Source organism: Phasianus colchicus, chromosome 1 (genome assembly GCF_987193195.1).
Source record: "Phasianus colchicus chromosome 1, bPhaCol1.hap1.1, whole genome shotgun sequence".
In the NCBI taxonomy this organism is placed as follows: domain Eukaryota; kingdom Metazoa; phylum Chordata; class Aves; order Galliformes; family Phasianidae; genus Phasianus; species Phasianus colchicus.
In genome coordinates this window covers 68,741,376-68,759,410 of record NC_143436.1, presented here as the reverse complement: position 1 = coordinate 68,759,410, position 18,035 = coordinate 68,741,376, and the positions used below count along the sequence as shown (strand labels likewise).

General features: G+C 38.0%; 1 protein-coding gene across 6 annotated transcripts in view; it reads left to right on the top strand.

Moving 5' to 3' along the window:
* ITPR2 (inositol 1,4,5-trisphosphate receptor type 2) overlaps nucleotides 1-18,035 on the top strand; it is a 263,254-nt gene that overhangs the window by 176,918 nt on the left and 68,301 nt on the right. For all 6 annotated transcript variants that reach the window (XM_090146695.1, XM_031597173.2, XM_090146688.1 and 3 more), the window contains 7 exons: nucleotides 4,590-4,698; nucleotides 6,259-6,446; nucleotides 7,770-7,953; nucleotides 8,545-8,801; nucleotides 9,702-9,902; nucleotides 11,545-11,655; nucleotides 17,565-17,660. In XM_090146695.1, the coding sequence (XP_090002821.1) occupies nucleotides 4,590-4,698; nucleotides 6,259-6,446; nucleotides 7,770-7,953; nucleotides 8,545-8,801; nucleotides 9,702-9,902; nucleotides 11,545-11,655; nucleotides 17,565-17,660 (1,146 nt within the window). The remainder of the gene's footprint in view (nucleotides 1-4,589; nucleotides 4,699-6,258; nucleotides 6,447-7,769; nucleotides 7,954-8,544; nucleotides 8,802-9,701; nucleotides 9,903-11,544; nucleotides 11,656-17,564; nucleotides 17,661-18,035) is intronic.

Sequence of the window (18,035 nt, the reverse complement as noted above, 5' to 3'; positions counted from 1 at the left end):
AGAATGAAGGCCTACATTTCATGGTCTTCTTTATTGTTATGACATCTCTAACTCATCACAGAAGTATCTGGACATACTGAGACACAAATTGTTTGCTTCTTCTCAGTTGAATAAATGATCCTAAACTGTTATAAATGTTCTGACCCCATCCTGTTTTCTTTGAACGTCCTTTACAAATTATCTTATTCTTCTGTGCTCTTCCATTTGCTTGAAAAAAATATGAGGCAGACAATAGGTATTTCCTGAGATTCCCTTTTAGAAGCCTGTGCACTCATTTATAACTTCTTGGTCTAAGTTTCAAATTGAATTCTCTCTTAGCTGTTAAGCCGTTTAGCAAGTATCATTGTGGGATTATAGCACTGTAGATTTTCAATCATAAGTTTTGCCTTATAGGAATGTATCATACCACCACTTTATCAGACTTTACCAGAATGATATTTTCATCACGAGTGAGACCAGAGAAGATAATAATCAGAAGCTAGAGAAGACCTATTATTTTTTAAACCCCATATTGAGCCAATTATTATGACAAGATGCTAATACTATAACTACTACTGGTTTATAGTAGCTTCCTTTAATTTTGCATTAATGGAGCTCAAAATCATCCATTACTTTATTTTGCCCAGAACTGATACAAAAGTCACAGCTTATGTTTTATCAATGTCATCATATTTTTAACAGTTGTTAAGAGTGTCATTGCACATTAGATTTCTTGTAGTTCTCTGAGATTTTGTTTCCATTTCAACTTGCCAAAAATGTATATTAGTAGAGCAGATGCTCCAGTCAGCTCCTCTGTAATATTTAGGTGGAAGTTACTGAAATATAACATCCATGCATCCACCTGGATTAGCATGGGCATATAGCCATGTCATCCACTATATATGAGAAGTATTTGTTGGACGTGACTGCCTTTTCTGTGTTATCGCTGGTAATTTGAACATTTCTACCTCAATGTTTTACTACAAGTGAAAGCCAGAAGAGACAACCAGATCCACCATTTCAACCTTTGAAACATCATCGACTCTAAAATACTCGAATTGCTTATGCAGTGTGCAAAGTTATATTGGACAGTATTTTGGTGCTGTTGCACAGGGAGCTCATGCTGAAGCAAGTACCCATGATAAACCTTCCAAACACTCTCAGGCATTTCTTCTCCACATGGAAACATCCTATCCCAATGTGGAACCAGCGTGTTGCAGTCTCAAAGAAAGAAAGTGAATGTTCCGTTTTATTAAGGCATTTAAATCAAGTTTAAAGACCAACTAGTTTAAAGAAATACTGAGAAAATCGTAATTTGTTTGTGTCTACATGCTCCTACTGGAATAATTCTTCCCTATTGGAAACTTTTGTCTGTCAATCTCAGGCTATTTAAAACTGCAAGAACAATAACCACTTGTTGCTTTCTTGTGTCCTCAGTCTTTATCCTAGCTTTTGTTAGACACAATGCAGTGGTATTCATGGGTAACAATTAGACTATTATGTTTCATTGTGGGTTTTTTTTCAGGGCTATACAATGTTCTAGCCATTATAGAAGGATTACAGTCAGCTGACCGATGTTTACATACCATTTTCCATACCCTAATAAGAGGTATAAGGGCAAGTTTATTATAGCCAGTGGGGGAGAGATTTGACTTGGAAGGCTGGGATTTCTGCTGGGTGAAGAAACATAGTCAAGGGAAGACATCACTGTACTGCCTAGTGTGCTTTTATTTTTGGCCCCTGCTTCAGTTGTATGAAAGTCAGTAATGGTTGCTGCAAACTGCTTATTCATACCACTGCTGTGCTCATTTGCTTTGGGCAATATTAATTTTGTGGCTGTGCTAAGTTGGGAAATCATTTACAAGGGCACCAATGGCATGACTGTCTTACTTGCCCTGGCAGCAGATTGTCTTGTCCAGATGATGGGACAATTCTTGACTTTGTTTTTTGGCATTCCCACAAAAGCATACGCAGACACTTATGCCAGCAGGATCAGCGCTTTTTTTTTTTCTGGGAGCAGGGTCTTTTTAGCATTCTTTTGTATGATACCTCACACAGTCATGCACTGGAGGTGGCAGGAATTTCTGATATACTGCATAAGCATCTGTGCATTCCTCAGCTCCACTATGTGCTGCTGGGCTGCAGAGAGCAATTTCTTCTCTTTGTCGTGGCTGCTAATTTCACAAGAAACTAAATGACCTGGGGAAGTCACACGGCTTCCCAAGTCATCACAAACGGGCTGAAGATCCCAAGCCTGCATCATGTGGGAGTCTGAGGGCACATTTTTGGTAAAGCTCTTTGGCAAAGCAGAAGTTCCACTGCGTTCCCGGTTTTCAAACACAATGCTCTTGATTTTTGGCAATTAGGCTTCTAAGAACTGTGTGTCTGGATTCATGAGAGGTTAAAAGAGGGAGGGAGAGAGAGTGAAAATCCTAATAATGAAGACATACTCCTTAGGGCAAGAGGTAATGTCTGTGTCTTAGTTTGCAGACAGTCAGGAAAAGATTCCTCGTTCTGTAGCCAGTCGGAGAAGCATATTCATATCGCTGCTCCTCCCCTTGTCTTTTGAAGGTAACAAGGCAGGAAAAACTATCTGAGACGTGCAAACAGTTAATTTTTTTTACAGACAACAAGAGCAAGTGCTAAATTGTTCAGGTTATTAATCAAACGCTATTTCATGGTCCTCAGCGTTCTTCCTGATAAAATAAAGGCTGTTTTGATTGAACAATAAAACTTGTGACTGTGGGTGTTATTTTTAACTACATATAGATGCCTTTTGGTGTTTCTTCCCGTGACTGCACTGTGACTGTTTATATAATTTACCATGGCGCTCTGTTTATCATCAGCAGACTACACAGATAGCCAGTTAAGGATGTTCCCTCAAGCTTTGTGGTTAATCAAATGGTATGGCAAATGCCAGCCTTTCTAATTAAAGGCACGTCTTGATGCAGTTCTCATTCTGGGCTGGGTCCTAGTCAGGTGATAAGAAGGATTTCTTCTCTGTGGATCCAGATTCTGTGATATATATGCCTTTAAGAGACTTTAGCAATCTTGAAATTTCTTATGAGCTGTATCTTGCCCATGCGTGCAGGATTAATCTCCACTGCAAACTAGACTGGGAAAGAGTCTGCCTCCATGTCTGGTTCAGACATTGATGGTTCTTGGTCTTCTTCTGTAGTGTAGACCACAGCTGGCTTAAGTTCATCTGAAAGATTCACACAATAAATTCCTTGGCGCTACAGATGTGTAGGTGATGCTTTTATTTTTCTTGGAGCCATTGTGTTTACAGATTTTGATATTTTAATATAGATCTTGCACTTTTCTTGGCTAATTGAGTGAACTCTGTAGACTGTGTAGACTCTATGAAAACATCAGAATACAAGAACTAGGAAGGAATTTCTGTTTTGCATTGTCAGCCTACATATACAGATGACTGCATTCTGACCCTTGTTTGAGATGGACAAGCCCATTGCTTTTTCAGATGCATGAAGCAATGAAGCCCCATGGTGGCCTTTGGTTACTTTTGGAAATACTGCTAAGTTAACAGAGACGTATAAGTGTGAATTGTGTGTGAGATATTTTTGGGTCTTGCTCCTTCTGTTGTTGCTGCCTCTGGTGGTTACAGATGTATAGACTGAAAAGCATATGGCTAGACTAACATGCAGGTGCTGGTGACCTGTATGTTCCCTGTAAGTACAGAGAATGCTTCTGGTACACATATTTTTAAGACCTGTTCTTCATAAAAACCAGTAGGTGAGTAAATACAAAGAAGAAATTATGTTGTTTTACTGCCTAACTGTTGAAATGAATAATTTTTGTCCTTTTATTGTAAACATTGGAAACCTTGCCATACTTATTTCCAAATAAAGTCTCGAGTATTTTATAGTTATACCTGCAGTCATTGTCACCTGCTGCCTCTGTAAAGATGAGTGTTGACTGCAGGTGTTCCCAGGAGACCAAAGGCAACAGGAAAATGCCAAGTGATTGTACCTCCACTCTTAATTCGGTGCATCTTGTTTTGCAGAACATATGCAAAATGAAAGGGAAACTCTTCAGAGAGCTGCATGCAAATATTGACTGGTTTTGGTTTTGGAAGTAAAGGAAGCTCTTCTATCAAATGTCATCTCTCTGTTTTAATATTTCATGTGATGTGGCTTCTTTCAGATGATCAGTTGGATTATATGAGATCAGAGAAAAGGGAGTGATACTACTCAGAAGCAGAAAATAGGAAGAAAGTACTGCCATGGCAGGGTGGGGCAGACACGTACAGACCGCAGTGCATTGGTTCTTTGTAGAACTTGTTTCAAAATACACATCTTCCAGGTAGTCAGTGGAAATTGTTGAGGTAGAGATGTTTGATTTATCTTCAGTTTAAAATAATCTTCAGAGAAAGCTGATACAACAGTATGTTAGAATTCTTGCCGTGGAATGTGTTAGATAAGACCATTATCTAACAACAAGTTGCTTGTTTTATGGACAACTTTTCTATTTGTATGCTTACTAATTATAAAGGAAAGATCTAATAAATTATGTATCTATAATAAACAGCTGGCTTTTCAAACAAAGGAAATACTGAAGTTTCTTATGCTATTTTTGTATTTCTCTTAAAGGGCAACACTTTAAGGAAAATACTCCTGTATCGCTACTTTAAAGGAGAATATGGAAGTGGTATGAATGGGCCTCTGTCTACCAGCTACAGCAAAACAGCACAAGTGGGAGGTAAATCAACACACATCATTTAAGAAAAACAAAACTAGCAGCACCATCTTTTTAAAAGGCATGTTGAATGTGCTCCAGGGATTTAATTGGCAAATAAATGGAGCGAGTTCTGTAATCAGTTAGAAGAGAGGTTGTGTGCACCTGTCTCAGATGGCTGGTGTGCATTTGCCAGCACTAAAAAAGCGAATCTCTCCATTCCCCCAAGTCAGTCCTTCAGTTCAATTCTGATTGGTAACACTACTTGCTAATAAATCCACATCCAGGAATCCAGCAAAGCATGCAGTGTTTGAACAAAGCCACTGCTGTTTCTGGAAACCAATCAACTTTTTAAAATTCCAGATCCTCCACTAGCACATTAAAAAATTAGGATATAAGGAAAAGCTTTTCACAAATATATCACTTAAGCAATGAAATAAATTTCCTAGGGAGGCTGTAGAATGTCAGTTCTTTCAAAACAAGGCTGTGAGGACCTGCTGTAACTACTGTGAGCAGGAAGTTTGAGTGGGTGTTCCTTATAACCTCATTTTTGTATTATTGTGATATAGAAACCAAGGTAGATTACAATAAAATGCTTTCTAATAAAACCAAAAATAATGTATGTCATAGGAAATACGACAGAATGAAGTGTAGAGCCACATCATAACAAAGCTGGCCATTGCATTATCAGCATATATTAAAGGCATGTCCAGATTTGTGGGCTTTCCCAAATGTCATTCGGCTGATCCTCTGTGTGTTTCGGTGTTGATACTGGAAAAAAATCAGAGTTGAGTGTCTTGTACATCAGTTTATTCTGTAGCAAACAACAGAATACAGAACTAGTGTTTTGTCTTTTCTCTGTGAAAAATGTGTATATAAATGCATGGCTTCATTAAAAAACATTTTGTCAGTACTGCTTTGATTAAAACAGTGCCATATTTTTTCCTTATGTAGTAGGTGCAGTTACATGTGTATAATGTGAGTATAGCAGGAAATATGATAATGAGTAATAATAAAATATGGCTGATTTAATGAGTTAATACAATTTAGTAAAATCCCTTTGAATCACACCATTAGTTAATTTGTGTTAACTTAATTTGTGTTAATTGTGCTAACTTATCATGATGTTACTGATCTAGGAATTAGACTGGCAAAAAAATTTAGCTAGAAGGTTGTAGCCATAGCCAGAGTGGATTTATGAGTATACAATCTTTGTTTAGATTAGACCTGAGAAAAGCAGGTTTAAAAGCTTTTTCAAACCTCTGGCCATGCACATATATTAGTGTATGCAGTAATGAAATTAAAACCAGGGTTCTTCGAACAAATCAGTTTCATTTTGATCTTCTTTATTGTCTGAATGCTGTTAACAGAACTGTGGTGTGAGTTTTTGTTTTGTTTCTTATGCTTGGGGACCAACATTGGCACTTCCACACAAACATCTTCTTTGTTTCAAGAGGAATTTTGCCTCTAACAGAATTTCGAGATGAAATGAATTACATTGCTACTGGATGTTTTCCTAATACATTTGTTTCAATATACATGCATGAAACAAACATGAATGGTATGTATTTCTCTGACTTACAGGTGGATTTGTAGGACAAGACTCAGATAAGTCTGGAGTATCCATGTTTGATATTCAGTGCCTTCTAGATAAAGAAGGTGCATCAGAACTTGTCATAGATGTTATAGTCAGCACCAAAAATGACAGAATTTTCTCAGAAGGCATTTTGCTTGGTATTGCATTGCTTGAAGGTGGAAATGCACAAACACAGGTACTTATTTCGTTTACTTATTCACATACTGCTTTTCAAATGCAAATAGTCAGGAGTCAGATAAAAAGAACCTTTTTGCAGTGAGTTCTGTAGAGAGGTTATCACTATAATATGTCCCCCTAAAAAACTATTGTAGATATTTCATGTTATTATGCAGTATCTCTTACAGTAAAGTCTTCAATAGAAGAAAACATTTTTCTGCTGTCCCCTTCAATGTTGTACAGTTGTTTGCCAGCTGAGCATTATCTCCAGTTATTTCATGCTTCTCCTTGTAAATTTAATAATTCTGAAGCTTTCAAGTTTATAATAGCAATAATAATAATAATAATAATAATAATAATAATAATAATAATAATAATAATAATAATAATTTCTGAAAACATGTAGGGAATTTTTTCTAAATCTCCAGAGGTAAAAATTAGTCATTTGAAACTGCCAATATCTGTTCCAAAAGAAATAAATGCTTAAAACTATGGATTCTGATCTTTTCACAATGATTAGAGGTATTGCTCTTACTCAACTTTAGCCAAATAAGCTAGTTGTTTATTCTTACTCTGTGATCAGCAGAGAGGAGAGATGGCATAAACCAGTCCCAGCTTTTCTCCATATCTCATCATTGAATTTGACAGGAACCTAAATAATCAACATATACTTCATTTCAAGACTGTAAAAGTTAAATGAGAGGAATCCTATCTTTATTCTGTAAAAAAGATAATACAACCTGTCACCCTTCGAGAGCGTATAGAAAGTATTAAAGAAGTGAGGTCTTGCTGCAGCTTTCTAAAATGAATTGGTAAGAGGTTGTAGAAGGACTTCACTTCTGGGACAGTTTTTAAACTGTTGAAAATGGTGTTCAGCCTACTTGACAGTAATGCTTGGGGACTGTACTTAATAACCTAAAATATTAATTCCAATTCTGAAGTTATAAAGAACCAAGAATGTGTATAGGCTAAATTGTAACATTAAATATAAATCTGGGAGTTTCCTGTTTCCTGCTGTAGGTACATAATAACAGTTACTTGCAGATTGAATATTGTATCTCTAGAATACCTGGAGAGGAATGAGGAGTATCACTAAATAATTTAACTTAGTTGGGTAATTTTGTGACATTTGAAAGATTGCAAGTAGCTTTGCTTGCCATTTTATCCAAATTCAAAAATAACGATCAATATTTGTTGCCAATCTTTTATATCACTTTGTAAAATAATTGGTTGTGCAGTGGTTGTCATTTTTGTGTTCTGTGTGATTATCTTTTTTGTTTCTGTATTTTTTCTTTCTTAGAAGACTGATAACTAATGAGTATCCTCTTTTTATTCCTTGCAGTATTCAACTTACCAGCAATTGAAGGAGCAAAAAAAGTCAGAAAAATTCTTTAAAGTCCTGTATGACCGTATGAAAGCTGCTCAGCAAGAGATACGATCAACAGTGACAGTGAACACTATTGATCTGGGGAGCAAAAAGAAAGATGATGATAGTGACCTAACCATATCTGTACCCAAAAAGAGAGGTAAGGAGGCAGCCATGTAATGCATCCATAGTGCATTATATTCAAGTTGCGTGTATTGCACCACTGATGCTATGCTGCATTGATGAGTAAGTTTTAATATTAATTATTGCTGCTCTGCCTTATTCCTCTGTTTTTCTCTAAATTACAGACCATAACTTAAGCTGATTGCATGGAATTAGCATTGATGAAGTCAGTGAAGCTATGCCAGCTTGTACTAATAGAAGATATAGACCCATGTTTTTAGAGAAGCTGAAATACAGGCTGCTGCTAGTGGGGCTATTTCACATGAGTAAGCACAGGAAAGAATGCCCACCCTGTGGTCCTTCCATTGTTCTCATCATTTATTGTATATAGAAGAGAAATAGTAGGGCTTTTTGTTTTAATGTTCTGCTTCACTCTGGTTTGTGGTTAATTTGGAACATGCTATCCCTTCATGAATGTTGCTTTGATATTCTTTGTAAATTGCCTAGAGGTCTTTGAAAAATTAGGCACCAAAAAAGAAAAAGTTGCATTCATTGTTGTTGTTTTCTTATTGTTTAATTAAACAAGCAAAAACTGTTTCAAAAATTAAGGAAAATTATCTTTTTTCAGTGAAGGATTCAACACTGCATCTGAAAGAGGGTATGAAAGTTCAGTTAACAGAAGCGTCTTCTGCAACATCCAAGGCTTACTCTGTATATAGAAGAGAAATGGACCCAGAAATAGATCTTATGGGCTCAGGAACAGATGCTGCAAATGCAGAGGAAAAGTCCACAGAAGAAGCAGTAATGAGTCCTGCTATTGCAATCATGCAGCCAATACTGAGATTTCTCCAGCTGCTTTGTGAGAACCACAACCGAGAGCTCCAGGTAAAGTGTTTTTGAGCCAGGCTTCAAAGGAAGTTTTACAAGATCTGGAACTTCATGAAGGAGGAAGAACATGCCCGTGCTTGGCTTCTATTACAGAATAAGGGTGTCTAAAATATTGTTATTCTTTTGGCCCACATGATAAAATAACCCTTTTCAAGAACTATCTGCATGCTCAGTTTAAGTTCATGTTTATGCCCTCAAAGTGGTGTGGGAACCACAGCATAGCCACATGAAATTGAGAAATTTCTAGCCGTTCATGTTAGTATAATTTCTGCACCAATTGTGGATCAGTTACTATAAGTTTGAAAACCACAAGAGGATTCTGGACAAAGTTTTGGTACTGCTCTTTTCCCTAAGTGTTATGTTGAAGGCTGTAAGATGCAATGTGTCTCTGCAATCAGTTCCTCTGGTAAATATTACTACTACCAGAGAAACTTCTGCAAAATGAGTTTTCTGCAGATATGCTTCAGTGCAGTGTCCAGTAGCCTTCCTGAAAGCAGGACTGGAGGTAGCTTGAGCTGAGCTGCTGTTGTGCATTGGCACATCCATGGAGCAGCCTAAATGTGCGGCTATACCTGTTCATCTGTGGGACCAGACCTTCCCAAGTAAAGGACCATAATAAACAGATGAGGTAGGGCACCTCTAGGACAGATGTTTGCAGATGTTTGTGAAGCTCGTGTTTCTAAGCCCTCCTTCCACTACTGGTTTAATCAAATAATAGTCTTCCACTGGTGCACTAAGATGATTTATTTTCTACAGTATAGTGTACTTCAGTAACTAAGGTAGGGCAATCGTGGTCATAAATTGAACCCGTTAGTAATTTTATGAAAAAGATTGTGTGTTCAACATGATTCTAACTCTTTCTCCTTATCTTTTTTATTCCTTTTCTTCATCCACCAGAATTTTTTAAGGCATCAGAACAATAAAACAAATTACAACCTTGTTTGTGAGACACTTCAGTTTTTGGACTGTATCTGTGGAAGCACGACAGGTGGACTAGGCTTACTGGGGCTTTACATCAATGAGAGAAACGTAGCTCTGGTGAACCAGACACTGGAAAGCTTGACTGAGTATTGCCAAGGTCCATGCCATGAAAATCAGGTAGGGTTTGAATAGATGCAGAACAGTCTACCTGAATGTATGGTATCTTTGTGCTTATCGTAAACTCTTTAGTGCTGTTAATAACATAAGACCACGTGCAATTACTGTGATTAAGTTGAACACATACTGCATCTTCATAAGGCCTGAGAAATCCTTTCAAACCAGAACAGAAAACAGACTTTTCCTTTAGCCTGTCAGTTTACATACAGCGTTTCCAGTCCTTTTTGGTCCATAGTTTGAACCTCACTTCATGAGACTTTGGATTTCAAGTCACAACTGTGGAATTACATTACCTATATCACAGTGTTGTTTGTTGTTTTTTTCCATTTTCATGCATTTTGCATTTTAAGGTTTTTATATAGGATGCTGATTTTTACTTTCCCTATTTAACCTAACAGCCACAAAATTTAACTTACTGTTCTGCTGTGCTACCTGATGACATCTTTAATTAGGATATCATTAGGAAAATGAGTGAGGGTAAAGACTGTGCAGCCTTTTGAGTTGTGGCTGTTGGTAGCTGTCTCTTCAGTGCTATTCTGAGGCAATATAAAAATGCAGGGTATACTTAACATGCTGCTGTATTTGATCTGAAGAGACTGTAGTGAAGTTGTCACAGTGGATGAAATTTCAGAATTTTCAATGTGGATTAATGATGGGAAAATATCAGTGGGCAAAATTACAGAGACACAACCTATTCTTGATACTAAGGACAGCTGAAGAAATGCAGTATTAATGCTCCTTCATTAACATACATAAATGAAGTGCAAAGTGCTTCTTTTACTGTTTCTGGTTATCAATTGACATTACTTGAAACTTTAAAAACAAGCAAACAAAAATCCTTTAGTAGGCTAATTTTTAAACAGTCATATTTGATCCATTAATGAATAGGAAAAATGTTTGTAAAAAATAATAATATCAATGGAAATAAAAAGAAAATCTATGTTCTCAAGTTAACTTGTTCTCTGACCTTACTGATAATGGAAGGGAATGATTGTTAAGGCTTAATTACTTAGGCTTACCTGCTGGGAAGTCACTCAGGATTAGAATTTTACTTGTTTAAACCATTTGCAAATCTCATGCAGCATGTTTTGGAGACAAATGCTCCCCACTGTCATTTTCCTGTTTGTTTTGTGTTGTTTGTTGTTTCCCTCTGTCTTTCTGGAAAACTTCCTTTTATATTGTCCAATAAATCTATTTAAAAAAAAAAAAAAAACCATAGAATTATACAAATGACATTTATTTTAGATACAGTCCAGTATGACTTACAAGATTCTGTGCCTGTGTGTTCAGCCAAAACTGGTAGTGCTCCTGTGGATTGTTGTCTGTAGCTTGTATCACATCCTGCCTAATGCTGCATGTTTCACTGCAAGCAAATTTTAGTTTGCACTGCTTTTTCCTCACTCTCACTTGTATACTTCACTACTGACAGTGTTGGGATTAGCTCTGTACTACGTATTACCCCAACACCATTTGTGGCACTTTTTCAGGCTGCTCTGCTTTGGCAATCACGGGGTTGTCTAAGTTCTAGATTCTTTCTTTGGAAATTTGCTACATAGTCCCTCTCTTTCCCACTGCCCCCAGTTCTCAGTCTCTTTGTTTTGCTTTCTTCCCTCTCTTCTGACTCTCTTCTCTTATTTTGTAGACCTGCATAGCTACCCATGAATCGAATGGGATTGATATTATAATTGCGCTCATCTTGAATGACATAAACCCTCTTGGCAAATACTGCATGGACTTGGTGCTTCAGCTAAAGGTACAGTAAATGTAAATTTGTTTCTTTAAATTTGAGTAATAATAGAAGACATACCTATGCAAGAGCTCCATGCAGCCTGACATTTACTTAGTCTTGCCATAGAATGATATATTCGGCAGCCCTGGAAGACAAACGTTGCACATGAATTCAGCTCAGCTTAATCTGCATAAGATTCTCTACCACAGGCCTTTTGGCCCACTGTTGTGTTTGGGAGTATACCCACAGCTTTTTTTTTAAAGAATCCTATCAAATAGATACAATATAGCTAGCATGAAGACTCTACATGGTGGACATAAAATCTCTAATAAATAGCTATCCTATTAAGGGGAAGGAACATTCATTCTCTGTATATATGGAATTCTCTGTTTCTGTGAACTTTAAAAAATATTTGACAAGGAAAAGAGTAATATATCAGATGACCGGCAATTAATATGTCAAATAAATTTGGCAATGCAGTTAAACTGTGTTTTATTACCCTTTGCAGTATCCTTTGAAGGGAAGGGTGAAGAGTAGAGTGGGGAGGCTTGTATTTTGTTTTGTATTCTCTGGAGAGTTAGATAAGTTTGTCTGGTCTGTGTGCCATTGCATGCAAAGAGGAGCTTTGCAGCTCTACTGTCTGACAAGTAGGGTAGAATATGTCCAAGAGGAGCCATGATTTAATGTTGTTTCTTGCCTTCTGAATGAAGAATTTCCATTGCAGAGGGTTCGTTTCCTCCCCCAAACCAGCAAATACTTTGCGGTAGCTGCATTGCATCATACTGGCAATGTTATGAATGTCTAATAAAATAATTAATACAGCCATATATCATGAACAATGAAACATCAAATCAACAGTGTTTTACAGATGATTTTAATAACTGTAATTACATGATTGAATGGCAGTATAATTCAGGCCCCCCTCAAGAAAAACACTTAAGCAGACATTTAACTTTGAACTCACAGATAGTTCTTTGAAGTCCAGATTTCAATCCTTGTAAAGACTAGTGCCATTTCAATTTGTTGTTGTTGTGAAGCTAGAAAATGGAGTTTACTGGCATTGCTGCAAGGACCAGCTTGGCCATATTCACAGGGCACTGTATGCCACACTGTTACTTAAATAGCAAAAGTTGTAATGAATGAGACCAACGGGTCAAACTGTGGAACTGATATAAATTTGACAGAATCAGGGCACTTAGGGTTAGAAGTTACGTCTGGAGATCATACAATCCAGCACCAAACAAGGTCAGCTAGAGCAGGTGACCATTTGGAGATGTCACAAACTGTCTGGACAAACTTCTGGTACTTGCCTGACTTCAGAGTAAAAAAGTATTTTCTTTTGTTAGATAGAATTTCATGTGTATTTTAATTTGTACCCATTACCTCCTGTCTGTCACTTACTATGGATTCCTCTTTTTTGTTCTCTCTCATCAAGTATTTAAACACACTGATACGATTCTGATGAGCCTTCTCTTCTCTAGGCCAAGCAGTCCCAGCTCTTTCAGCTGCTTCTAATGAAAAATGCTCCATTCACTTATTGGTGCAGCCATATTATTCTGGACAGAACCGGTCATAGTACTGAGCTGGATGTGATATCAAGAATTGTATTATTAATGTTTAACATAGACAGTCTGTCAGTGCTTATAGGCAACTCTGAAGTTGCAAATGCGTAAGTTTTACAGTGAAAATACAAAATTTTAAGTATATAGGCTCACACACTTACACATACAAACAAACTCAGACACTGTTTTCAGAGAACATTGTATGCTGAACATGTACCCCACAACCAATACAAAGGCCATGAAGAATTATATTTTCCCATACCATCTTAATTTGGCTTGTTTTGCACACACTTTGTGATGTGGTGTTTAATTACATCTTCATGGATTATATTTTCCATTGGATTCTTGAATCATTTGGTGAGTAGGATAGACAATGTTCACTGAGTGAACAGATGGACAATGTTCTGTTCTGTCTTTTATTATTTTGAATATGACACCCCAGCCTTCCTTAGTGACTAGTATTAAGCCCTGGCACAGAGTATGACCTCAGTATCTGTCACTGTATGTAGTGGAAGGATGAAGAGATGTTGTCATTCTAGTAACCCATGTAATTCACTGGAAAAGGGTGGAGAGACTAATATGAAGGGGTTTTTTTTTTGTTTTTCTCATAGTGTTTTGCAAAAACTGTATGAGATGAGAACCCAGGAAAAGAGAAATGGAGGCCAGAAGCATTTGGGATATTCATTTCATACCACCTAGGGATTGATTTTTCACAAAACTAATGTGTTATAAGGAACTTTAAACTGTATTTTCAAAGTATTTGACCTCTTTTCATTATTGAAATCTGGGAATTGAAATCATGATGTCAGAATCTCAAAGCATGCAGAAAATGAGGAATGAGGTGTTAAATTAGCATCTCAAACTCAGGTGTAAGTGATCAGATAGGGAAGGAGAAGGAGAAAGTGACTTATGAGTCAGAAATTTCCTTCTTTGGGCCAAAAAATGAGAGGGTGTGCTTGCTTACTGAACTTCTAGGCACGCCTACTTACTACAAGCTGCAGTAGACTTCTCTCTATTCCTAGGATTGCCTGCACTGGTAACAGCTCCAAAGCCCTTATTAGCTTTGAGTGAGTAGACTGGGGCTTTCCTCCACTGTTTCCACTTCTACTTTCTCAAGCTACCTGGCAGCCTGTCCTGTTCCCTTCTCTACTCATTTTGAAATCCTACCAATGCAACCACACTTGGTTTGCTTGCCATTGTAGGGAACTCTTCAGCAGAAGTAGAACCATCCAGTTCTTCAGTCCAGCACTCTGGTCTCAGCACCTGATCTTATTCACTGTGCACGCTCAACTTGTGCAGTGTAAGTTGGCTAGAGTCTGGCTAGACTTTTCCAGTGGGTGGTCCTAATTTTATTTCAGAAAGACAAGTGTGACTATAGAAAAATACGTATGGGGTCTCATTCAACTTCAGTGATCTCAGTCTGATCTTCTCATCCGTTGTTCTTGCTCCTCATCTCATCATTGTGTCGGCAAACCCAGCCTTCTCTTTTCTGACTTCTCACTCAACTTCCAGTCTCCTCTCCCAGAAGGTCCTCTGGTCATGTATAAATCTTCCTTCTTTCCACCTTTCCCTTCCTTCTCCTTCCGACTTTTAATCTTACAGTCCTCCAGTTCTCAATCCATGTCTTAACATAATTGTTTTGAGTTCTCCTCATGCATTCTCAAATCTTCATTTTATTTCCACACATTTTCTGAATTTCAGCAGCAAATGTTTCCATTTCCACATCATATGAGGTACTCCATACATATCCCAATTGCATATAAAAGCACCATTTGAATTGCCTGTGTACATCTTGCCTAGCTTCCAGGTGTTGCTCCAGTAGAGTAGGGGAAACCCACCCTATTTCAGAAGCCCACCTAGGGCTTGGAGCTGTTACATAGGATTAGGAAATAGTTACTAATTCTGTTTGGTTCCTGACTTTGGGTCTTTTCCTTGCCAGTCCTTACTTTATCCTCACTCTTTCTGCTTTCATTTTATGTTTTCCTACAATAAACATGTGTCCCTTTTCAGTCTCCCTTTTGCCCAACTTCATCTTTCAGTCCCTTTCAAAGTAGGCAGTCCTTCCCTTGACATTCCACAAGCCTAGGCAAATACCTAAGAGCAAGCATAGACTGTAAATTGCTTGAATGTGTCTGTTGTTCCCTGTGCTGGAACATACTGTTCAGAGATACCTTGGCAGGCTGGAGAAATACTCTGACAAGAACTCATGAACTTGAAAAAAGGAAAATATAAAGTCCTGAATCTGGGGTGGATTAATCAATACAGACTAGGTGCTGACTAAATGAGAAGTAGCTTTGCAGAAAGAGGTGGCTGTCCTGGTAGAGAAGTTGAGCATCTGTCAGTAGTACCCCCTCACAGCAGAGAAACCCAACCATGTCTTGGACTGTATTAGGAGGAATGTAGGTAATAGGTTTAGAGAAATGATCTTTCCCATCTGTTTGACACTTGTTAGACATCTGAAGTATCTTGCCCATTTTGGAGCTCTCTGGAGCAGGAAAGGCATTGATGTACTGGAGTGATTCCAGTTGAGTGCTGTTAGAATGATACATGGAGTGAGGTTCAGCTTGCACAAGAGTTAGCTTCAAAGAGCCCTCTTGCTGTCTGCAATGACCCCAGGAGAAGATGGAGCCAGAATTATCTTGGAGTTGCATAGTGGAAAGATAAGGAACACAAGGTGGAGTGTGGAAAATTCCGGTTAGATACAGTAAAAACTTATTTTCCTGTGCAGGTCAATGAAGCTGGGAACTGGTGCCGAAGAAGGTTGTGGGGATCATTGTGGCCACCCAATACTTGAAGGGGTACTTGTGGAGGGGGAATGACTGTTTACAAGGGTGGATTGTGATAGGACAAGGAGGAATGGTTTTAAACTGAGAAAGGGGAGGTTTAGGTTAAATATTATGAGGAAGTTTTTCACTCAGAGGGTGGTGACGCACTGGAACAGGTTGCCCAAGGAGGTTGTGGATGCCCCATCCCTGGAGGCATTCAAGGCCAGGCTGGATGTGGCTCTGGGCAGCCTGGTCTGGTGGTTGGTGACCCTGCCCAGGGTAGGGGGCTGGAAACTAGATGATCATTGTGGTCCTTTTCAACCCAGGCTATTCTATGATTCTGTGATTCTATGATCTTTGGACCTCTTTGACACAGCCCTAAGCAGGGGCTTTGAGCAGGGACTGAGATTGCTGAAAGATCAGTGCAGAGAAAAGCCTTGAATGCATGACTTCATTGTACAATCTACATGATTTTGTGATTCTGTGCCAAATGAGAAGAAAACCAGTGGGCTTTTAGCTGTGAAACTGGCAAGTTTCTGCAGTACAGTATTCAAATCATAGTTACAAAAATACTTAAGAATTGTACAAATTTGGCTGAGTTTCCATACGTTATTTTCTTTTCTTGGCATCTGATGTTCCACATTTTCAACTCTGCTAACAAAACTTGGATATACAAACCCTGCTTAAAGCTGAGATTGTTAGGAAGCCCCAGCGAACAGGTGAGCGTGGGCATGGTGTTTCCTCAATTTATGAGTTCAATCAGATTTAGCTGTTGTACTGCCACCTCCACCAAGATGTTGAGTTACAGAGAAGTGAAACAAACTTACCCAGAATCAGACAGGAAGCTTCTGGCAGAGCTAGGAACTGAACTGTTGTGCACTGAGGCCTGTTAGGTTAAGGTGCTTAAGCCTCTCAAACCATTCTTTCTTTCCTTTTCACAGTTGATGTAACTGGAAGTAAGACAGGTCTTCAAAGTCTAGGGTGCTACTGAGTTATGTCTGCTGAAGTTCATAATATTTAGTTGGTGGCAGAGATCTCAGACAGAAGGAACAGTTGACAGAGCAAAGGATATCTTTATACATTCCCATTGAAATATTTGATAGTAAAATGAAGTCTCAAGCATGTGTGAAAACAGTTTGCTTTAGAGTCTTTTAAATAATAACCAATTAGCATTTATAGAAAACAGAGGGGAAGGAAAACTGCCTGAATGATGAGGCCTTTTGTGTAATGCATTTTGTAATTACCTGTGCTGAGCATTGCTTTAGCAGAATGCCATGGTAAAAATTGCTAGGTGAGCAAAAAAGAGAGGGAAATGGGATTTCGTGTCTTGTTCTTTAGAACAAAGCTCTATATTTGAGTCAGAATTTTTCAATATTTAGAATGCTTCTTCCCATATAGCTTGCAGGATTTGTTAGCCTTACAGTATGCTGACATTAAAATGGGAGTAAAGCCCTATTAAATATGCCAGTAAAATAAAAGATGCAAGTAGTTCAAAATCGTATCCGCTAAAAAAGTGGTCCTAGTAATTTCAATTAAAACAAATGCAAGGATTGTTAATCCATGAAATAGATTTTAAATTTGCATTAACTTGGTTTTGTATCTCTAGAACAATGCCTCCAAGCTTTTGCTGGCTATTATGGAAAGCAGGCAAGACAGTGAGAATGCGGAAAGAATCCTTTTCAACATGAGACCAAAGGAATTGGTGAGAAAACTTCTGAATATTCATAAATATTTTGGCTGAAAAAAAATGTCATTAAAACATTTTAAAATGGTCTGAATCTAAACTGAAGAGTGTTGGCAGCATACAGTGACACAGTGTATCAAGATACTACTAATTCACAGAAAAGTGCTTTCAAAGGATCAAGCACGCATGATTTCAGTCTTTACGACTTCATTATTTTTATCCGTTCAAGCACTTTTCTGTAATTGTTTCCTAACTAAATTATCCTACCCTGGTAGACTGTCTTCAAGTACGCTTTGTCAGGGGCTGGGAAATGAAGCTTGAGCAGTTTGTGAAACAGTGCTAAGAGAAATGCATGTGTGTGTCTCTGTCTGTGTGTGTATTTACACATCTAAT